This window comes from Alexandromys fortis, unplaced genomic scaffold (genome assembly GCF_014885135.2).
Source record: "Alexandromys fortis isolate MF-2015 unplaced genomic scaffold, M_Fortis_MF-2015_v1.1 scaffold_55, whole genome shotgun sequence".
NCBI classification, from domain to species: Eukaryota; Metazoa; Chordata; class Mammalia; order Rodentia; family Cricetidae; genus Alexandromys; species Alexandromys fortis.
Genome location: NW_026067936.1, coordinates 9,636,564 through 9,660,434, shown reverse-complemented (window position 1 = coordinate 9,660,434; position 23,871 = coordinate 9,636,564). Strand labels below are relative to the sequence as shown.

Genomic DNA, 23,871 nt, shown 5'->3' with positions numbered 1-23,871 from the left:
TCGAATAGCTGGGATTGCAGGCTTTGTAGCCCCAGGACTGACTTTTAATTTAAGGTAGTTGAAATGTAGAATAGTTGTTTTATAAAGTATCTCATAAGGTCTGTAACTTTGAATTCAGATATTTGTATGTTTTCCTGTTGACGAGTCTGTTATTTTGGAAGAACATCTTCTTTGAGGCTATAACCTACCAGTTAGTCCTCTATCTTCCTTGATGGAATCCATCTAGAATCTTCAGACTCAGGTCACCCCACTTAATTTCTTCATGGAATCTGTCTAGAATTCACAAAATCTTAGGAATAGGCTTCAAGTGACAGCTGACCTAGCCACACACTTTGCAAAAAGAGTTCAGAAACTTCAAGGATACTGATTCTCATAATAATAGCCTCTCAGTGTAGAGCTGAAACCTTTTCGGGGAATAATGTCAACAGGTCGTGCTTAAGTGAATTTTGTTTTAGTTTTGTTTCTTTTTTCTTTCACTTTTCATTTTTTTTTATTAAAAATTTCTGCCTCCTCCCCACCTCCCTTTTCCCTCTTCCTCTCCCCACTCCCCTCCCCCTCCCTCTCCAGTCCAAAGAGCAGTCAGGGTTCCCTGCCCTGTGGCCAGTCCAAGGTCCTCCCCCCCTCCATCCAGGTCTAGGAAGGTGAGCATCCAAACAGGCTAGGCTCCCACAAAGCCAGTACATGCAGTAGGATCAAAACCCAGTGCCATTGTCCTTGGCTTCTCAGCAGCCCTCATTGTCCACCATGTTCAGAGAGTCCCATTTTATCCCATGCTTTTTCAGTCCCAGTCCAGCTGGCCTTGGTGAGCTCACAATAGATCAGCCCCACTGTCTCAGTGGGTGGGTGCCCCCCTCGCAGTCTTGACTTCCTAGCTCATGTTCTCCCTCCTTCTGCTCCTCATTCAAGATAGTTTCTCTATATAGCCCTGGCTGGCCTGGAACTCACAGAGATCCACCTGCCTCTGCCTCCTGAGTGCTGGGATTAAAGGCATGTGCTTCCACCACCTGGCTATGAGGGGGTTTTTGATTTTTTTTTGTTTGTTTGTTTGTTTTATTTAGAGGTCTTCCTGGCTGAAAACTCAGTTTGATTCCAGATTTATCACCTATTTGGGGTATCTGAGAAGAGATACTGACCAAGAGTAGCCAGGAAGTTGTTCTGCATGTAGTTGAAGGGGGCTTACTTGAAGAAAGCAAGTGCCCATCGTTCTGGGGATTCAGCAGCAGTGTGGGAAGAAAGCAGAATAAAACTTGCTGTCTATGTTCATTTTCCTTCTTCCTGGGGCTGTACTTCTAGGCAGCTTTTATTATGAAGAAGCTGCTCATTCTAATGGTATGGGCTCACTATTGGAGTATGTGGTTCTTTGTTACAATCTGAGAAGTGCTGGCATGCTTAGAACCAATGAGCTCCTTGCCACAGATACTTTCTTCTCGGCCACACCAGTCTGTTTCTGAAGATCAATCCGTGAGTCTGAGCTTTTAGTCAGTGGAAAATAAGGAATGCAGAATGAGAATGATGTCACCCTTCCTGGATTTGGTCCGCCTCTCTCTGTTATCTCCCTGCTCCCCAGCTTCTTCATCTAAGGTGGTAATAGTAGTTTCAAACCCAGGTACTTACTCTGTTAGTCAGTTGATACGCACACACTGTGTAAAAAGAGTTCAGAAATTTCAAGGATGCTGATCCTCATAATTATACTACTTAAAAGTCAGGGCTCGGAAACGAGATGCACTTATTTCTAGGGATGATGCCCATATTGATTCTCTGGCTTTTCATTTGTTTGGATTCTCATCTAAGCATCGGTGTCTCAAAGAGCTTAAAGCGTTCTGTCATAGCAGATTAATCATGTCTCTGTTGATAATAATGTAATAAAGCTCTGATTTTGTTTATTGTGTTTACCTAGGAGTTTTGACTTAATGGCTGGTGTAGTATTGTATTTGTATCAGGGAAACACAAATCTATTTTAACCAAATAATAGGTCCAAATGAGATAGACTTTGATAAAATAGAGCAAGAATTGAAATACTCAAATACTCATTTATAGGCAGTGAGTAAATAATCATGGTACAGCCACACAATAGAAATACTGTATAGCCATTACAAAGAATAAGACAGACTTTTCTGTGATAGCATTAGAAAGAAAAAAGTCAAATTGCAGAAGTCTATAATGCGGTCCTATTGGTGTGACAAAAGCAGCAACTAGACGGACTCTAGGAAGAGCAAACACACCATCGTGGACACAGGAAAGCTCCAAGGACCCTTGAGCAGTACCTGTGACTCCTCTGGGGAAGGGGCGTGCTGGCCTGCAGAGGAGCACAAGCATGGTTTCCTCACTGCTTGCGTTTCTGGAGAGATTATGTTAATCTGTACATTTAAAGCGGTTCTACCCTGAAGAGAATGATTCATATAAAGAAACTGATAATTTGAGACCAGTTAAAATTGAGGAAATACTTGATATTTTTCACTTTAGAAGCCATACTTAAAGGCATGGTTTTTATAGATCAAAAAAGTTGAATTTTTAGGCTTTGTGTTTGTTTATATTTATATGCAGCTTTTCTAAGACAGAGTTTAAAAGTAAGACAGTATCTAGACTCATAGATTGATAGAAGTATGGTTGCAAAACTGAGGACACACTTAACAGTCTTGCCACTAACAGAAATACTTAGCCTTACTCTGTCCCCTGCTGGGGTACTTGTGTAGTAATAGGGGAGAGATGCTGGTTCTCTGTAAACTGTAGTAATGGGGAGAAAAGTTAGATGTTCATTTGAAGGAAGAAAGTGAAGTCCCAATTTATAAGCAACATAGGTGTAACCACAAGCTAGTTACTTTAGGAAGGAGACAGGCTAAAGGCATTTTCTTCAGTGGGGCACTATTTTAACAACAGCAAAAATCAGGGTGTAGCACGAATTCTAATTGGTCTTAATAATAAAAACACGGAGACAGATATTAGGAGATGAAAGGTGAAATATCAGAGAAGCAGTGTGGCCACCCAGTAGAGAGTTCTTACCTCCACCAGAGCTCAGACCAAAGGGGTGATCCTGTCTCTACAAATCCTTAGACTAAATGCTATCTCTACAAAACCTCAAAATACATCTGAGCTCCTGTCTCCTCCCACCTTATATTCCTCTCTCCCCTTGTTTTGTCTAAAATAAGGATCACCCCTTCAGTCTGAGGATTCAGCAGAGGTCAAAGGTTTCTCTAGTGGCTGGCTACACTGCTTCTCTGATCTCTCAGCTTTCAGCCCCTCATAGCTGACTCTGGGTTTTTATTATTAAGACCAATTGGAATTTGTATTTCATCAGGGTGCATGAAAACTGTTTTGAATTTGAGAAATTTACAAGATACAGTAACCAATTATATTAACCTTGATTGTTGCAGTTTTATAGGAACATCCATAAAAGCGGGATATTGACATCAACATTGGATTATGAGATCTATTTTGCTGGGTTTGATAGTAACTTGGAAGTCTGAAAGAATTTGCTTTTAGAATACTTTTGGAGGTAGGGAAGAGATGTAGTCAAGAGAGATGACAGAAGTTCGTGGAACAATGTCATATTAACTAGTGACTATTAAAATATGGGAAATGAATGCATTGGTGTTTAATAATTTCTCTAAACTTGTTTTTAGTGAAGAAGTAGTTTCGTATTTGTATGTTGAAAAATTATGAAACTATTTTACAGAATCATTTTGTAGTTGAAACTGTAGAGCAAGAGTCTGGAGGAAGAACTTAAATAGCATCCTATATTGTGAAGTTATGGAGCTAAGAGAAGCCGTGCCTGAGTCTCTGGAAGAAATAAGGCAGTAGATGACAAAATGGGTAGCCTTCATTGTCTTGAACTAACTCTTCGTAGTAGTCTTCTAATGTACTAAAGTATTAGGTCTTCCTGGGAATGCACATGCGTGTAAGGATGCACACGTGTGTATACACGTGCACACACACATACACAAACTCTTTCTGACTTTGGTAACTCTTAACACTAAGAAATTTGACCAGTATTAAATCTGCCTGGAGTCCTGACAACAGTGAGTTTCCTGGAGTTTGGAAATGTCCTGGACAGACCAAAACAAGTTGGTCACCATTGCTTGAGAAATTACAGGGGATTTATATCAGCCACACTGAATTTTCATCTTAAAGAAAATAAAAGCCCTGTATATGCATTATGAATTAGACGACTCTCTGGTGACTTACACCAGAGCTTCATAGCTATGGCTTTAGTCTTCCCTGGAAAATACATCGAATACCATACTGCCCATGGTTAAATGTCAGGGTCATGACCATTTTAGTTTGAGTTCCTGTTGCTATAACATAGCCTGACAAATGCAACATAGGTGGGAAGGGGTTCATTTAGCTCACAGTTCCAGGGTACAGTCCATCGTTGTGAAGTCAGGGTGGTGGGAGTTTGAAACAGCGGCTGGTCACATCTACACCGCAGACGGAATGCATGCATGCCTATGCTCAGCTCATTCTCCTTGCACCAGTCCAGGTGTCAGCTGATGAAAATGATGCTATCCACACTCAAAGCATATCATAAAATGACGCCGTAGCATGTGGGAGCTTTATAAATTCAATAACCTTAGCCCCCAGTTCTGTCCATCGCCACTTTGGCTCTGCTTCCTTCTCTAATGGTTCTTTCCAAACTGGACACTGGCATTTTTTCACTGTCTTCCTGAGTCAAGGTACCAGTGTTAGCAATTTGTAAAAACTTTTGAAATTTTTAACTCCATTTTTTTCACTGTTAATATCAGGCATCCTCTTATTTTTTTTAACCTGATCAATTACAGAGCCTCCTCATTTATCTGAGCTTCATAAACTGTTTCATCTATTTGTAAACTAAGTATATTACCACTTCCAAAATATACTTTTACTCAAAGAAATTTTTAAAAATCTGAGAAGTAGGAAGCTTATTTTTCTTACATTTTGACTGTTTGCATAAACATTTAAAATAGGTGTATATATTGTTATTTAGAAATTTGTTCATTTTTGGAAATGGGAAGTATTGAGTCAACTATGAGCAAATAAAGTTGAGTAAAGAGCATTATAAAAAAGGAAAATCGTTTTTGTTCATAGTCAATTAAATTACCACCTTTTCCACAAAGTATTAAATGTCAGGTTTGCCAAATAACAGCTTGCTAGCTTACTGAGCATTCTTCCTTGGTAGGACTGTCTCTGGAGGAAGCTTCCCGAGTCAGAAGCCGTGTATAGTGGGCAGCCAATGGAACAGTGGAGTTTTGCCTTACTGCTAGAAGTCATAAGGAATGGTGAAGTGCGCTGTCTTTTTGGGTTCCACTAGAGTGTCTTCAAATAGCTCTTCATGGATGCCGCTCATTCTTTTCCATCAAAGTTTGAAAGTCAGGTCTTTATGTGTCCAGTTATTGGGACTGACTTTAAATTAGCATAACAAGAATGGTTCATGCTGGAAAGGAAGGAAGGAAGGAAGAAGAAACACAGGACTTGCAGAAGAGCTTGATTATTGAAGCCCTTGAGGCTCAGTAGGGACATGGATGAGGTTGTTAGCCTCATGCTGCTATAAACTGATCTGAGGGATGTTTAAAGAAAAGCGTGCTTGGTTTGTAATTCTTGTGACTGGAAGATCCAGATGGCATGTTGCCAGCGTCTGGCAAGGACCCCTTGCGTCATCATGGCAGGAATGAGTGAGTGAATGTGTGACAGAGAAGTGAAGCAGACCAGGAGGAGAGGGCAAGGTCACACGGGGAGAGGACAAGAGAGCAAGCCAAAGCAGGACTTGCTTCACAAAAGCTCCTTTTTGTGAAATCAGCCCAGTGCCTCCAGAGCCCTAACTCACTTCCTGGAGAAAAGCAGTACCCTCACTTGAAGGCCCTAGTACCTGGATACACTTATGAGTGACATGAGTTTTGATGTGGACAGAACAGAATAAAGCCATTGCAGATAAACTGGAAAGGGGATTATAAACTGAGTGGGGACCAAGGCCATCTTGAAACCAAAACCTGAAGAGATGACAAGCTCTTCTTTTTTCCTTTCCAGTCTACTCCTTTACACCTGGCAGCAGGCTACAACAGAGTTCGGATAGTTCAGCTGCTTCTCCAGCATGGTGCTGATGTTCATGCAAAAGACAAAGGGTAGGTGCAGCCATTTGTTGCCTTTTAAGGATTTCATGGATGGATGATTATGCTGTTTTCATCTTTTGATAGTCTGAAGGTTTTAACTCATTAAGAATGTTCAGCTGGGGTTGGAAAGAGAAAGCTCAGTAGTTAAGAGCACTGGCTAGATTTCATTCCTAGCACACACAGGGTTGCTCACACCTATGTCTAACTCCCGTTCCACAGGATTCAGTGCCCTCTTTTAGCATCTGTGGACACCCAGTACATAAACATGCAAATACCATACACACAGAATAATAATAAATTGAAAAATAATTTTCTTTGACTTGATGTCAGATGTTATTTTATGTATATACTATAGACTTCCCACAACCATTTGTTACACCAATTTAATTTTATTGCAATTTTATTTAAAATTATTTTTCACAATTATAGTCAGTTTTATCTCTTAAACTGCATTTCAGAACGATTTAAAAGTACTGAAAATTGTGATTGTCTAGCATAGTAGCTATTAAGAGAATTTCCTCTTATTAATAAACTGTACTAATGAGTAATTTTTTTTAAGCTGGGTTTTTCTTTGATCCACTTAAAGTAATTCAATCTGGATGCTCTTGATAAACATTGGTACAGGAAGTAATGTTGACTGACGTTTCTGTCCTGCCTGGTTCCCGCAGTCGTTAAGTCCCAAAGAAATCACACAGAGGTCTACATTAATTATAAGCTGATTGGCCTAGTAAAGTAATGGCTAGGAACAAAGTGTCATTTTTTATGAATTGATAAATATTGGAAGATTACCAGTTTCCTTCTAGTTTCAAACGGCCTATGAACATTTGCTTTCTGTCCTATATGAAAAGCTAACATTTCTCATTATCTGGCCTTACGATGCCAAGGATAATTGACTCTACCCAGGTGAGGCAGATGATGTTAAACTCCTGTGATTGACAACATAAAGAACAAATGCCCTAGAGAGAGACTTCTTTCATTCAGCTCCCATTCATGTCAGGAAGCATAGAGATGAACTCAGTACTTGAGACAGTTACAAGAAGGAGAATCCATCCATTTCAGGTCAGCCCCTTCCCATGCTGTCTTTTCTTTTTCTTGTTTGTCAAGTTTATGCCTCCTGTGAATTGTGTGTCCTGAGAGAGTGGGGCACAAGTGCCCGGTGCCCCTATAAACCTGTTTCCTCATGCATATCTAAAAACAGATGGGTGTACAATAGGCAGCCATTGAGAAGCACACACCAGAAAAGAGTGGCTTCTAAACTCAATCAGAAAGGGCAATCTGATGATAGGGAAGCTTTAATAATTTGGATATTTCTTATTCTGAAAAGTATCACGACAGTGGACTAAAGTAGGACTATTAGTTCCCTGCCAGTAACCATGCCTGTTACATACTGATACTTGTTTATTAGTGCCTTAGTCTTTCCTTTAATTCTTCTGATTGGGAGTTTTCATTATTTTTATGAATTGTGCATAAAGACCACAGATAGATAATAAAGGTGTGATATAAGCTGTGCTTTGAGTTCTTTCCATAAATTCTTAAAATGCTTTTTAAAAATAGTTTTTATTAGATTTGTTTTAGCAGTTCACAATCGGATGGTTGTTTGGAATTTTAGTGTTTCAATTTCCTCTTTTCATCTAGCGGACTTGTACCTCTTCACAATGCATGCTCGTATGGACACTATGAGGTCACAGAGCTGCTGCTGAAGGTAAGAAAGATCCAAAGTATTGAACAGTCTTGGCCTGCCTCTTGTTTTATAGGTTGTTTATACTTTGTGGAATTTTTTTAACAAGTATTATTTTAGGACAATAAGATAAAATATAAAAATATTTCCATTGCTTAGAAACTTTGAAAATTCAACTTAAACTTTTTTAAAAGCTGTACTTAAAACTCTTACATTCCAAAAGTTATAGCTGAAATTTTCAGTGAAATTCATTTTCTGAGTTTGCTTCCCTCATAGAAATGGTTACTAATGTCGGGCTTTTCCTAATTCAGCATGGAGCCTGTGTTAATGCTATGGATCTGTGGCAGTTCACTCCACTACATGAAGCTGCTTCCAAGAACCGTGTAGAAGTCTGTTCTTTGTTACTTAGCCATGGTGCAGATCCTACCTTGGTCAACTGCCATGGCAAAAGTGCTATTGATATGGCTCCAACTCCTGAGCTCCGGGAAAGACTGACTTGTAAGTGTTTGTGTCCTAAGCCTAATCTTGCTAGCATAAGTGAGACTGTCTCAGTTCTGCTTCACTACCAGGCTGTGTTTTAACCAATGTCCTCCCCTTCTTACATGGGGACTAGTTCATCATATTCATTTCTAATCATATGCTTTGCTTCATGTATTCCACAAGAGCCTTAATACATGCACGTATGTTACACATACTTATAAACATGAACAACACACATATATATATACTCCATACATACATGTATGCAGACATGTTTTTTTTTAAGCCCAATTCTAATTAATTTGTCAAGGTTCCTGGTTTGGTTTGGTTTTGCTTTGGTTTTTAGAGATTGTGTTTTCTGTTTGCTAATTTACTTTCTTTAGTTTATGTGATGGCTCATATTTATCCTTATGTCGTCATTGTCCTTTTCTTCTGCTCTCAACCTTTTTACAAATTAGGAGTCTTATTAGAAGTGTAGACAGTCTGCTTTATTAGGTTGTCTTATTCTATTGTAGACCTTAACATTTACCTAAATTTGTATAGCTTTTTACAGGGAGCAGTTTCTTAGCTGTTTGAAACCTTCTCAATAGCAGTTCTTATTAAATAAGGTTCTACCGGGAATTATGTGGAGGGAAGGATTTAGGGATCTTCTCTAACTGCAGCTTGCAGTGTCGTGTTTGCTGCTTTGTAGTTGGCATTCAGATTACAGAATTTAAAGAAAATTATACAGGAGGCTGAAGAGGTGGCTCAGTGGTTAAGAGTGCTTGCAGTGCATTCATGAGGAACTGAATGTTGGTCCTCCTCACATAACAAGCCAGTCACGTTTCACATGTGCCTGTAATCCCCAGCTGTAAGGGAAAGAGACAGGACAATCTCCGGCTTTCTGACTGCCAGCCTAGGCATGGGGAAGACTACTGTGAGCTCTAGCTCTGGGTTCAGGGAAGAACCCCTACCTCAGAGGATCAGAACACCTTCACCTGGCCTCCATACATACTTAGGTATACATACACACATACAGGAAAAAAATAATGCTTACACCATGCCATTATTATTCATTACAACCACATTATTCTGCATACTTATCCCCTTTCTTGATTTTATTTATTCTTTTTGGAAAGCCAAATAAATGAGGTAGTTTGAATTTTATTCTTGAGATATATTTAGAAAGGCAAACTTTTAGACATTTTATAAAGATGAAAAATAACAGGTTTCCATGTTAGTGTTAGTAGTAGATTTAGCATCTTTTAAACTGTATATCTTTGATGTTCTCAAAGCAAACACCTGAACTGGGCAGGGTGGAAGGTCCAGGCGGTCAGAGTGTTTCCTACTCATGCAGAGGACCCAGATTTGGTTCTCAGCACCCATGTGGGACTATTCACAACTGTGGGGTGGCTCACAATCACTAGGACTTCAGCTCCAGGGGATCCAATATCTCTGGTCCCCGTGAGCTTCCCATACATGGACGCAGACACACATAATTAAAAATAATAAAAATAAAACTTTAAAATTAAAATCTTTTTGTTGTTTTTTGTTATTGTTTTTTGTTTTTTTCAAGTCAGGGTTTCTCTGTAGCTTTGGAGCCTGTCCTGAAACAAGCTCTTGTAGAGCAGGCTGGCCTCAAACTCACAGAGATCCACCTGCCTCTGCCTCCCAAGTGCTGGGATTAAAGGTGTGTGCCACCACTGCCTGACAAAAAAAATTCTTATTTAGCCTTTTGCATTTAAAATTTTAGAATTACATAGTTGGTAGACATTCTACTTCCTGGGTTATTGCTTTTTAATCATAACTACTCCTCAATAAAATATTTTAAATTTCAAAACCAATATGGTTAGAGATCTTATGATTTTTCTAAGAGCAAAGACAAAGATAAGGACTATTTTGTGTAGGAAATAGCCTGCCTTTACTTGTATTACTGTGTCACAACTTTTGCTTTCCTTAGTACTCCAGTGTTAATATTTATATTTTCCATAAATTTGCTGTTTTCTTTTGCACCACAATTTCTCACTATATGATAGGAAAATGCCAAACTGCCTTTCTCATGTTGGTGTTTGTAGAATGCTTTTCATTAAAGACAGTGTCACTTGCCTTCAGCTTCAGTTTCTCTACTGCTTACTCTAGCAAAGCTCTACAGTTTGCTTGCTCCCATTTCTGAATGCATCTGCTCCTTCGTAGTTGCCAGGATCCTGCCCTTTACACATCTACCTGTGATTCCCTAACTTTATTAGCCCCTACTTATAGTATTGAAACCACAACATCTAATTTTGCTATTGATATTTGCTGGTTTACTTTATCGTCTCAGTTATATTACCTTGTGTTTTGTTCCAGAAATTTTAAAGTCTCATATTGAGAAATTTACAAATGTTAAAGAATAGGGCTGCAAGATGATTCAGCCAGTAAGAGTACTTACCACACAAACCTGATGATGTGTGTTTGATTCCTCAGAACAGACTTTGGACAAAGAAAATCAACTCCTAAAAGTTGTCCTCTGATTGCTATACATATCCTGTGGCGTGCATGAGCACAAACACACACTTTTTCAAAAAAGAAATGTTAAATAAAAGGTCATCTAGAAAATGGTTTATTTTCTGAACTAACCACAACTTATTAATAACAACTAATATTTATTGAGAGCCTACTATGTGCCAAACTTTGCTTCGTGTTAAGACAGTGAAGGATAAACATGGCAGGGGTTCTAGGCTAACCACAACTGCTGTGACCCTAAAGGAAAGCATTCAGGGAAGGCAAATATATTGGAAGACGCGTCCAAAGTGTCTAAACTGAGGCCTTCAAGAGTGACTGATGGTTCATAAGGCACGCGGTGTATTTGAACAGGTGTCTGTGTACATTCCTCTGTCTTTAGAGAGGGAAGTGTGGTGGGGCCCTCACAGGAAAGAAGAAACAGCACAGTGTCATGCAGATGCATAGGTTCAGACGTTAGAACAGCTGAAGTGGTTGTGTATTGGTGCCAGACTTCATTCACAGAATGCTTTTCAGCTTTGTTAATAAAATAAAACCAAATTTGTAAAATAGAAAATAAAAATCTAAAATTATTCTTATGTAGTTATTGTTCTTTGAAAAATTTCTAATTCTGGCAGGTCTCAAACATTTCAATTCTCTGTCAAGACATAAGTACTGTTAATATTTTGACCATTTCTCTAAATATCATTTTCTGTTCTATGACTTGCATTTCATTCTGATGGCAGCAAGAGTAGCAAGAACAATATGGTGTAAGAAGTAGGCCCCTCCTGTCTTCCTTGACAGACTATAAAGGTCTGTGTTGTGTAGGAGAGCTGCAGAGCACGCCAGTGTGTGTGCACTAGTGATTCGGCTGCTGAAGTGCATGCCTTAGTGTGTGACTCCCCATCAGCTCTGAGAGTATAAAAGGATCCTTTCGGAGTATTTAGAGTTCAAAACCTGTACTGCATTCCTTATATTTTTATGATCTTATACCGCTATTTTAAGTAAAATCGAGATGAATGCAAAGTTAATTATTTTCCTACTTACAATTTTGAGGGCTTTTGTTTGTTTATTTGTTTTTTGTATTTATGTGTGTACTGGCCTTTTGAGACATTCTCACACAGCTGGTCTCAAACGCTTTGCAGGCCAGTCTAGCCTTGAATTTGTAATCTTCATGCCTCAGCCTTCCAAGTGCAAACCTACAGGATTGCAAATTATAATTTCCAGCATTGATTATAACTTATAAATTTGTCATTTTTATTTAATAGCCATTTTTATTTAATAACTGTTATTTCATTGGCAGATGAGTTTAAAGGCCATTCTTTACTGCAAGCAGCCAGAGAAGCAGACTTGGCGAAAGTTAAGAAGACACTTGCTCTGGAAATCATCAACTTCAAGCAGCCACAGTCTCATGAAACAGCACTGGTAAGATGGCACTACCCGTAGGTCCCTAGGTCGGTAACAGTGGTGCAGCGTTAAATAATGCTTTTCATTTCGGAAACCTGAAAGTGGCTTGCTCTTTGAAATGCCAGCAATTTGCATTTTAATGTTGGTTGCACTGATTTTGGTTCGGTCGTGACTCGTTGTGAGTGAGGGACTAGATATTTGCTCAGCCATGATTAGACTTGTTTTATCTCTATGTTCACGCAAGCTTATTGTGACAAATTACTTTTGTGCTCGGTGCTTTCATTATAATGCAAAGTGTGATCTGATAGAATCTTCTCTTTAGGAGTATGCTTACTAGATAAATATTAAATCTGTTTTCTGTAGAATTAATAGGGTTTCATAGATATATGCGTTTTCCTTTGGTGTAATTGCATTCAAATAACAGAGTATGTTCATATAAGGAAATGTTCCATCTGATCTCTCTGTTCCTGACTGTATAAATTACCTTTAAAACTATCCTTTTTTTCCTCCTCCTACTCTTTCAGAAAGATACACTTATTTTTGTGTTATTAAACACATTAAGGCACTGGCGTTAGTCTGGTTAGTGTCGGCCCCCAGCTTCAGAATTTAAGCATATGCGGTTTTTATAGCATAGACTGGTAAATATGCTTCATTTAACTTCCTTAAACCTGTGTAGCTCAGAAAGACCATTTAGTCCATTTTGCTGAAAACCATTAAAAGATTAGCCAAACTGTAATGGGCCAACTTAAATTGAAAACCATCAAACCCAGTTCAAATAACTTCAGTCCACAGATGCTAGGCCAGGACACCAAGAGCCACAGAGTATAATCCCCAGCACCATGAGGAGCTTGTCCTGCTGTTCTAGGGTAGTCACTCTACTTAACTGTGAGTGGTTTTAGTTTTTAAAATGTTAATACAGTCAAATGTAAAATGGAGCAAAATAAAAAGGTTATATAATTACGAGGATAAACCGTGAAGTTTCTGAGAGTATTGCTTCCTTTACATTGCTTTAAGGTCACATTTTTTTCACCAATGACTGAGCAGATCAGCTTATCCTCCTGCTGGAGAAATGAAGAAACACTGACTTCTGTGGCTGATAGACCAGGGAAGGCTCGAGTCATTTGTATAGATTTCCACAGCTCTGAAAAAGTGTTGTTCTAACGCCTTCAATACAACATATGCTTAGTAGTATTGTCTGAAGAAAAAGAAATGAAGTATCTTTAATGCTTAATTGAGAATATAATTTTACTTAGTTTGCGCTCCCAATATGTTTAAAGGGAATATTGACCATCTCCATAGAGTAAAATGCATCGTTATGTCATGATGCATTTTGAGATTACAATGTTGCAAATAGCTCCCAGCTGCAATTTCATTCAGGAATTCATGTTTAAATAGAAGTTTGCTCTTCTTAAGCTGAATTTTGTTTGTGTTACAGCACTGTGCTGTGGCCTCCTTGCATCCCAAAAGAAAGCAAGTGGCAGAACTGCTACTTAGGAAAGGAGCCAATGTCAACGAAAAGAACAAGGAGTAAGTATAGTTACAAAAGAGCAGACCAACGTTTTCCTTCTCTTTCACTGGACGATTTCATACGTGTGTGTAATGTAATTTGGTCCTTTTCAGCCCCACCATTGCCCCCTCCACACCTTCCCACTCTGAACCCCTTCTACCCAACAAGTCCCTTCCTAGATTCATGTCTCATTTTTGTCCTGTTTGTTTGGGTTTTGGTTTTCTCTGACTCACTAAGTTTAATTAGGTTTGCTTGAATGAGCATAGGCAACTTAGCAGTGGCTACACCACTAAAGAAAATGACTCCCCTCTGTTAGCAACCATTAGCTACTGATTGTTGTTACAGAAAAAGTTACAAAATTCTCTTTGCTTTTTCTCCTTTCCATAGTTTCATGACCCCTTTGCATGTCGCAGCTGAAAGAGCTCATAATGACGTCATGGAAGTTCTGCATAAGCACGGAGCAAAGGTATGCCCAGCTCAGCTTGAGGCAGGAAGCTATTCTGCTCTCAATACTTGAATCCCCAAGAAATTCCTCCTCTTCAGAAAAGACAGTTTCTGGGTTTTATCTTTAAAGTCACAGGTTGTTCAATGAAGTTGATTTAATTTTTTTTTTTTAACTAAGAAATTGTTTCTTTGTCCTTTCTTCCTGGTCTAGAAAGCAGTAGGCAGCTGGCTTGACTGCTGTATTTTGAAATACATTCAGCTTTCCATTTGTATTAGTTCCTTTCCTCATCCCCACGATTAGACACCTGGCAGAAACAACTCAAAAATGATTTTGCTCATAATCTTAGAAGGGTTAGTTCTAGTGGTCTGTTGGGCAGAAAGCCATGGTGGTGGAAGCATATGACAAAGGCATGGTGGTCACTTTGTTGAAGGCAGAAAGCAAGATAGGACAGGACCAGGAGTAAGATATCTTAAACGATCCATCCCCAGTATCTATGTCATCCAATCACATCCCATCTTCTCAAACCTTTCAGAATAGTGCCATTGTCTGGGAACCACACCCCTGACATGAGCCTTGATGGGGGGCACTTAATATCAAAACCATGAAAAAGACCCGAGTTCAGTTCCCAGCGTCTTCATCAGGCTGTTCACAGCCACCCATCCAGCATCCTCTGTGGGGACCTACACACAGGTGGCATATATCCACACAGATACACACATAAGTAAAATAGACACTTTTTTAAGACACTTTTTAAAACATGGAAATTACATTATTTGGGTTGGGTTGAATTGATTTGTTTTGTTTTGTTTTTGTAGTGCCTTGCTCAGCTTACACTTTTATACAGCTCAGAACTACTTGCCCCAGGTGCTACCATGTACAATGGCCTGGGCCCTCTTAAAAAAAAAGTTATTAGTCAGGAAAATGCCCCACAAACTTGCCCACAGGCCTTAACTGAAGGTCTTTCTTCCCAGACGACTCTAACTTTTAACTTGACCCACCCCTAAAAAAACTAACCAACATATCCACCTATCATAACTTTATAATTAAAAATATTAAAACACAATCTTCTAATGTATTTATAAATGTTTCCTGCTTTGTGTTTAGGTGGGTTTTGCAAGAGCATAAGGAAAGACGAAATTTGACTGTCACATTTTTCAGTGAAAACTTTAGTGTAATTAATAATAGCATTACAAGTAAAAACAATACCATTTAGTAAACATAGTTAATAATGTTTCTTAGATGGGCTCCACATGTGTGTGAAATCTCTTCCACTAATAATAGCAGATGAAACCAAGTATCACAACTAAGCAGTGACCAGACTCTCAGTCCTTACATCATAATTCTTTGTAAAATGGAAAGATTTGGATGCTGGAGAGATGGCTCATCTTTTGTAGAGGATCTGAGTTCCATCCTTAGCCCCATGTTGAGCAACTTGCAGCTGCCTATACATCCAGCTCTAGGTATCTTGGTAGCTTGACCTCCTGACCTCCATGGTACCTTCACTGATGTGTACATTCCCACACAGAGACACATAACATACACGCAATTAAAAATAGGCTTTAAAAACACTTAAAATACTCTTACTAGAGCTAAATGATATTTTACATCATAGTAAGGAAAGGCTTCTTTCCATTTTAATTAATCTTTCCTGCCTTTTGCTTTTCCCCTTGCATTATGTCAGCCTCAGATCTGTTTAGGTGTTTTAGTATTGCACTACTTGAGTATACTTTTACAAATAAGATTATGTGTATTAAGTGTTTTCATTTACAGTACATATGATCCAAAAATTTGCTTTAAACGGACATTTAGTGGGTTTTTTAATTAAAATCAAGATGAATTAGAATCAAAGAGAAGAATTTACAGATTTATTACCTATTTTGTAGCTACAACTATGGCATTGTTATATAAATATATTATGTCAAGCAGAAATATCAATAATCTAAGTGGGCTTTCTCTTATACTTGTAAGCATTATTTTTGTACTGGCCTGAGTTTGTAAGTATTTTATGACATTTGTAATACTCATACAAACTATGAATAATGTTCTTAATTTTTTAAGATATTATTTATTTGTTATCAATAAGGCATTTTATTTCAGAAAAGCATATGAAAAATAACGTTATTTTAAAGTCTGTCTCATTGACATTGTGTAGGTCTAAGGTTCTCAGTCCTAACTTAGCCATTCATGTGTATAATGCATTTTCATTGTCAGCATCTAAGTTCAGCAGTGCACTTCTCTGATTGAAAACATTCTGCCAGGGGCTGGAGAGATGGCTCAGCAGTTAAGAGCACTGGTTGTTCTTCCAGAGGTCCTGAGTTCAGTTCCCAGATGGCTCACAACCATCTGTAATGAGATCTGGTGCCCTCTTCTGACCTGCAGATGTAGATGCAGACAGAACACTGTATATATAGTAAATATAAATAAATCTTTTTTTTTAAAAAAAAAAAAAACTACCTTGTTGGCTTGCTATAGTGTTGAAAAAAATAAAACATTCTGCCAGTAATTCAGAATGACTTCTAGAGTAGTGTATCCTTTCTGGTCTTCCACTGCAGCAAGTAAGTTGTTATTAGTTCCTTTAAGGACAAAGACAGTGCAAGTTGTTGTCAATAGATCTCAAATCCCATATCATACTAGCTGTAGTGACAGATGCCTTTAAACCTAGCATTCAGGATCTAGAGGCAGGTAGATCTCTGGTGAGTTTGAGTCCAACCTGGTTTGCATGGTAAGCTCCACGCAAACCAGCGGGGGGGGGGGGGGGGGGGGGGGGGGGGGCAGTGAGAAAGAAGGAAGAATCTTGTCAACTCCCTGTTACTCATTCCAGGACCCCAAGGCAGGATGTTAATCCCACACACAAAGGGTTGGTGCATTCAGCCTTTCGTGTATTAGTAAAAATTGTCTTGGCTGCTGCTGGGCCATGTTTTCCTTGCTTAATATATTCTTTCTGTGGTTCCCATTGGTTTTTAAATGACCCATGGTTTCCATCTGATTCCAGTAGCACTTTCTGAGCATGTTCCTACAATCCAGTACCAGACAGGAACCCTAAGGGAGGAAAGGTGTGTTTCACTCGTGGTTCAGAGGTTCAGTCCATCGTGGCAGGAGAGTGTGCTGGAATAGCCACATCATGCCACACAGACAGCAGAGTGGAGCAAGATATAAGCACAGAGGACACAACCCTAGTGACCTGCTCCTCTAGTCAACTAGGACTTTCTGCAGTCCCATCTTTTAGTAGCCCCCAGATTTGGAATCTGTCACCGGATTAACACATTCATTTAAACTGAAACCGTTAGAATCTAGTAATCTGTAGAAAAGCATTCACAGACCACACACAATTTCCTTTACTAATTACTACTTAGTCACTTCCTTAGTCCAGTCATGTTCACAACCAAAATTGACCATCACAGCCTCTAAATAAGAAAATTTTAACTATTGTTAATACAGTTGAGTATGTAACATTAAATGAAGCATTTTCCTTCTTGAATGCAACTCTATACTTTAATAGACATAAAAATAATCTTACCATTGAATGTTAAATATTTGTTGAGAAAGTCAAGACTTAGGACTTGGTCTCCAACTGCTAATTTCTAAGGTATCAGAAAAACAAGATTCACTTAAAGGAATAAGTGAATATCTCGTGTGGATAGAAAGTAGAACATAAAATTTCAATATATGACCAGCTTGTCTGTTTTGAGTGTTATCTGTCAGTCCTTATCAAATGAAACTTTCTAAACTAAATCTTAAAAATTCCCTTACAAATTATTCTGAGAACCATTGATACATAAATTTTTATTCCTTAAGACATGAAGTTCCCCAGAGTAAGTGAGCAATGGGAATGTGAATGAGCTATTTTCCATATCGCTCCGTTCCACCATGTTTTACAGAAGGTACAGTGCATTCTTTGTGTTCTGTTGATCTGCTTCAGCAGTACAGGTGAAATCCTAGAGTTTCAGAAAACCATGGAATACTCTTCGCTTGCCCATAACATTTGTTTGCTGAGGATTCAGCTTCATTTGAAGGACTAGAGACATTAATTTAATATCTTAACTTGGTAAGATCTGTATTTCACAAGAATAACTCTCCAACCACATTTACATGATTTAACAAGCTAAAGTGGAATTCATTGTTTCCATTCATCTTTACAGCTGCAGAATTGTGTATGTCTCATCTAATTTCCAGAAAAGTGTGAATAATTAGGGTGTTTGCAGTTTGGGGTGTATTCTTCCATAATGAAGTAACATTCATACAAAAACTCTAGTTTGGCATCTTGTTTCTATTAAGAAGTAAATATGACAGTGTTTCACTGTTATTATGTACAAGGTCAGTTTTTCCTGCTGGAAAATGTGATAGAATTAAATTATGATATCATTTTCTGGTGAGTTTTCTGAAGACCATTAAGAGTTTAACTGAACCTTTGTCTGAACAAGTGCCGCAGCTTTACCAGTAATGATAAAGGACTGGAAACAGAGTCTCTTAAACCCTAACCTTACTGCTGTGGGAGGTGTAAAAATGTTTTGAACAACTAGCATAAATCTGAGATTTTATTGTTATTCCCTTATTAAAATCATTCAAGAAGACCGTCAATATTTTCAAGAGCATTAACTGAAGTCGAAAAAATGATCCCAAATGGTGTAATTTGTAAGTGCTGAGTCAGCATAGGTATCCAGAAAGGGGTTAGTCGCTGAGGCCTCGAGATGAGGGAGGACATGGAGAAGGGGTTTCTGAAAGCAGCTGTACAATTTATCTGACTGGAGTAACAGGCGTTTACTGGAACATTCTAAAATACTAGACTAGTTAAATTTGACCAAATTATGAACATAACCCAAAAGCTGAACATTTATTTAACATAATTAAGTTACTGTTTCTCATATACACTCTTCAAGGTTTGAAAATGGAGCATTGAATCCTCAAGGCAATTTCCAGTCAAATGTATATATAATTAAGGTATCTGTTGCAGGATGAGCATCAAATTAAGTTTGTGTTTAGATATGGGATATAGGTTCTGTTTCCAAGATATCTCGTAATTTATGTACAGGTTCCCTCAAACACAAAAGATTTTGAATTTAGAAAACACTTGTAATTAGGGATCCCCAACCAGAATAAAAGGCATTCCTAAATGAGAAAGAAATGTAATGAACTACATTACTAGTTACATTGTGCTATCTTGATACTCTGCGCCTGAGCAGACCGTTCACTCTGAGACATTTGTTGGGTGTCCACAGTGTGGCTAGCAGTGAATACCAGATGAGAGTCCCTGCCCTCCAAGACCTCCCATTCTTTCTTCTGAGTGGAGTGTGGCAGGAAGCTGTCAGGGAAGTCAAGGGGGGGTTGTGATTTTATTTTTTCCATAGACACTCAGGCCACTAAGATGAAGCTATTTCTGTAAGCAAAAGTTAATGCCATTTTACTAAAAAGTTTCAAAGTTGGCTTTTCTTGCAAGAGTGGATTTGCTATAGTGTGAAAGTATACCTGATTTCACATGGCCACCAATGCTCTTTCAGATGAATGCACTGGACAGTCTTGGACAGACTGCTTTGCATAGAGCTGCCTTAGCAGGCCATCTGCAGACCTGCCGCCTCCTGCTAAGTTACGGCTCTGACCCTTCCATCATCTCCCTGCAAGGCTTTACAGCAGCACAGATGGGGAATGAAGCAGTGCAGCAGATTCTGAGTGGTGAGTTCCACTTCCCATTCCCTCACCCCCAGGCTGGGAACCTGACCTGAGTGCTTGCTTCTCACATCTCCCCGTCCTAACTCTCAACATTAGACATAACAGCCTACTGAAAACTCAGGAACCAGATGCGAATGAATTCAATATCGTTATTTGTCTTTCTCACTCACTGGCCTTTGCTTGGGTTCCATCTACTGTAGACAAAGAGAAACATAGAGACAGCTGTAGACTGGTGGTCAAAAGCCTGGCCCCTCTGGTGCCTATAAGCAGTACACTCAAGCTCTGTAGGCACTGGGCCTGCCCTGTATATCAGGTACCTTAAGGCAACCTCTATCCAGAAACAAAATTCTTAATATTATCAATACAAGTTACATGATCTAACTATACTTAAAAACCTACATTAAAACTTCCTAAGCATCTATCTTGAAAGATCCTCATATGAGGAGGAAAATGCTAGTAAGCCGCAGACAGCCTTCCAGTTCTTACCTAACAGCTTGGACAGGACACGGCTCGAAGACCAGAACTGACCCACAGATGTTTTCAAGGGCTCCTAAGAATTGCAGCCCAGTAGAGAAGCACAGAATCTCAAGTACATAGTGGTGGTGATAGGCGTGTGAATGCTGCATGTGGGAAGCCACCTCAAGAAGTAATTCTACAGCCTTACTTTTCCTCCCTCCGCAGTCTACTCTGCTTCCGTCTGTAGATTTGCTGACAGAGATCGTGCATAAAACTGATAGGAAAGCAGGCACTGGCTTCCTAACTCCCAGAATCAGAAGTAACAGCCTACTGAAAACTTAGGAACTAGACCTAAAGATTCGATCTAGTTACTCGTCTTCCTCACTCATTGAGCTTTCCCCCAGTCTTCACCTGGAAGATGGACGGAGTTTAGTCTTGAGTATTAAACACCTGCCTTATACAGAGCAGCAGGCTCTCCACTGCAGAAAGATAATTACCCCCCACAAGGAAATACATCTTCTAAGAACTTGTAATCATTTTATAAATTAGGATTTTCATGAAATATTCTTTTGTGCTTTTTACTGGGAATCAGTCACTACTGAATTTTTCTTTCTGTGAGTTATAACTATAAATAAACAAACATATAGTTACTACATCAATTTCTCACAATATTATACATAAATTTTAACAATGGTTAACAAAATGGGGATGAAACATCAAATAAATCCAGCAAATTGGATCCATATAATGCCTTTAAAATGCCTTCAAAGCAAATGCATTTCAAATATATGATTTCTGGGGAAAATGAAATTGAATATGGAATCATAAATATAAAGTTTCAGTTACTATTATAATTCTACTCTAAAATTGATTTGTGATACATATAGTTAATTAAATGCTTAACTTAGGAAATGGTAGGACTCAGTTTGCCATATTCATTATTGATCTAGAAAGATAATGCAAAATAGAACTGTCTAAAGTGGGGCCTTTTAAAACCATGGAGAAATGTTGGGTTTTCTTTGTGTTTTGTTTGAGGGTTTTTTTATACTAGTATTTCTACATTCCCAGATCTCTTTTTCCTTTTAACCTCGAGACACAGTCTAAGTTGCCAGTGCTGGTCTTGAACTCACTCTGTAACCTAGACAGGCCTCTATCTGTAATATTCATGCTTCACCTACTTTTTCGGGAGCTGGGATTTGCCTTCCAAGCCCCGAAACAAGTCTGTTCTAAACTTAGTTTTTTAGATTTGTGCAGATGCAGAGCTGCACAGCTGCTGTCATTATAAGTCAGCATGTTTAACGTTTACTTTTTGACCTTTCCATAGTTCTTAGAAGCATTCTTGCTGGTGCACAAGATATTTTGCTTGACTAGAAAACGACTCTTTTCTAGTCATCCCCATCAGCATGCTGCGATGAGTAACCTAAGGACACAAAGGATGCTTTGCTGAGTTTTCTGTTGCTGGAATCACTCTCATAGAGATGCAGGACAGCCTCACTCACCTGTAAGTGTAGCACACATGCACTGTGAGGATGGAGATGGGGACCAGAAAGGAGGCGAATACAGGTAGCCAAAAGAGTTAGGTTTGACACAATGATTCTAACATGAAGTTGACCAAAATCAACTTGGCAAATATTTTTTGAGTTGCAAAATTATATAAGGGAAATATAAATAAGATCAAGGATCTGGTTCTAGTCCTTAGCATCTCCACAGACTAACTAGTGCGATATAACAAATTCTTTAAGGAGAAATAATTTTAAAATGTACTTCATTGTCTGAGATATTCGTTTTTCTTCTTTAGTTTTGGTATTTTATCTGCTTTAATCTTAGTATTTTATCTGCTAAGTATTATTAATATGATCAAATAGTTTGTCTTCTATGGAAGAACTCTTTAACTTGTCTATAAAAGACACTCTGCCGAACAAAGCACTGTAGGAAATAAAATCTGAAGTTTTTTGTAGCATCACTTGATCCTCCCACTTGGCCTGTGAACTCAGTATCTCTGATCATGACATAACGTAATCTTAAACTGGAAAGAACTTTGAGGACAAGCACCTCTCACACTTGAAATGCAAAAACTAAGGTAATATGCTGGCTAGAGGGCTCAGTGGTTATAGGTGCTTGCTGAGCAAGCCTGACAACCCGATGGATGGAGAAACCTGACTCCTGATCTCTGGCTTCCATATGTGTTATGGCACGGTATTCTAGACACTAATAATAATAAATAAAAATCTCAGAAATCTGAAGTATCCTCCAAAGTTCACATAGAGCCCAGGCCTGTGGTCAGATTTCCTGCCACACACTTCTTTTGTATTGATGTTTGTACATTCTGAAAACCACATTTAACATGAGCATATTAAATTTTTTAAAGACCAGTGTTGAATAAATTTTTGTTATATTTATATTTGATAAATCAAAATATCTGACTTGTATCTAAATGTAATAATCAAACTCAGTATGTTCTATTTAGCATTGTTATCATATCTCCCAGTTATCCAGGCATTGGAAAGTCTGGAGATGTTTTTGATCTCCTGCTCCAGCTTTGCCTGCTCCCCTTTGAAACAGTCTTTAACCAGAACATTTGATGGCTGAATAGTGGAGCATCAAAGTGCTCCCCAGTGCTAGAATTATTTAAACTGGATGTCAGTAAGGTGTAAATTATCTGAGTAAGTTGGGAAAGTAACCATCACAGATAGAGCCATTCTTAATCTCTCTTCCCTCACCAAACAATCTTCTTCCATAACTTCCTATAGTAACCCAAAAGCCAACCTAATCTTTCTTTCTTGGATACAGAGAGTACTCCTATCCGCACTTCTGATGTGGACTATCGACTCCTGGAGGCCTCAAAAGCTGGGGATTTAGAAACTGTGAAGGTAAATAGTGCCTTTACTCTTACTGTTGGAATCTTCTACCCAGTTCATTTGTATGCATTTACTACTCAAAACAAACTTTAAAAAAAATTAAAAACAATTGACGGTATATCTAGACAGGAGAGTTCTCTGCCACTAAGATTTTCCCACTTTGTGCCTTGCAGCACCTAAACCATAAAAAATAAGATATGCATGCATACAATTTTATTAGATCAGATGTAATAAAATTAGAATTTCTGTGTGCATGTGTGCACATGTGCAGTGGTACATGTGTGGAAGGGACAACTTTCTAGAGTTAGTTTTCTTTTTCCACCATGGGGAACCTGGGAAATGAATTCAAGCTGTCTGGTTTGGTGGCAAGTGCCTTTACCCCATGAGCCATTTTGCTGGCCTGGAATATAAATTTTAAATTTATCTGTTTGTATGCAGGTCGGCAGTATGTGCTTTCAAGTTTCTAAACGATACATTCACAATAAAGGAAAATTTAATTTTGATAGTGGAATGTAAATGTCTAAAGAATACATACAAATTGAAAATTCAATCTGGTGTATTTCTTTCTGAAAAGACTAAGAAATTATTAGACGCTAACTGGGTGTGGTAGCTCATGCCTTTCACTCCCTTGGAAAGCTGAGGCATGAGCATTGCCGTGAGTTCTGGGATAGTCTGCACTATATGAGTGATATTCTACCTCTTCTCTCCCCACCACCACCTCCTGGGGGAAGGGAAGAGAGAGAGAATTAGAGGGAGAAGGCAAGGAAAAGGTTGTTCACTGTATAAAGTGTGTTAAAATTTGAAAAACGGGATATACAGTTTCTTTGGCATTCAGCCAG

General features: G+C 38.6%; 1 protein-coding gene across 1 annotated transcript in view; it reads left to right on the top strand.

Annotated features, from left to right (window-relative positions):
* Tnks (tankyrase) overlaps nucleotides 1-23,871 on the top strand; it is a 153,438-nt gene that overhangs the window by 97,096 nt on the left and 32,471 nt on the right. Inside the window, exons 6-13 of the mRNA XM_050146701.1 lie at nucleotides 5,998-6,092; nucleotides 7,716-7,782; nucleotides 8,070-8,256; nucleotides 11,999-12,120; nucleotides 13,538-13,629; nucleotides 13,997-14,075; nucleotides 19,550-19,721; nucleotides 22,965-23,044. Coding sequence (XP_050002658.1) covers nucleotides 5,998-6,092; nucleotides 7,716-7,782; nucleotides 8,070-8,256; nucleotides 11,999-12,120; nucleotides 13,538-13,629; nucleotides 13,997-14,075; nucleotides 19,550-19,721; nucleotides 22,965-23,044 — 894 coding nt within the window. The remainder of the gene's footprint in view (nucleotides 1-5,997; nucleotides 6,093-7,715; nucleotides 7,783-8,069; nucleotides 8,257-11,998; nucleotides 12,121-13,537; nucleotides 13,630-13,996; nucleotides 14,076-19,549; nucleotides 19,722-22,964; nucleotides 23,045-23,871) is intronic.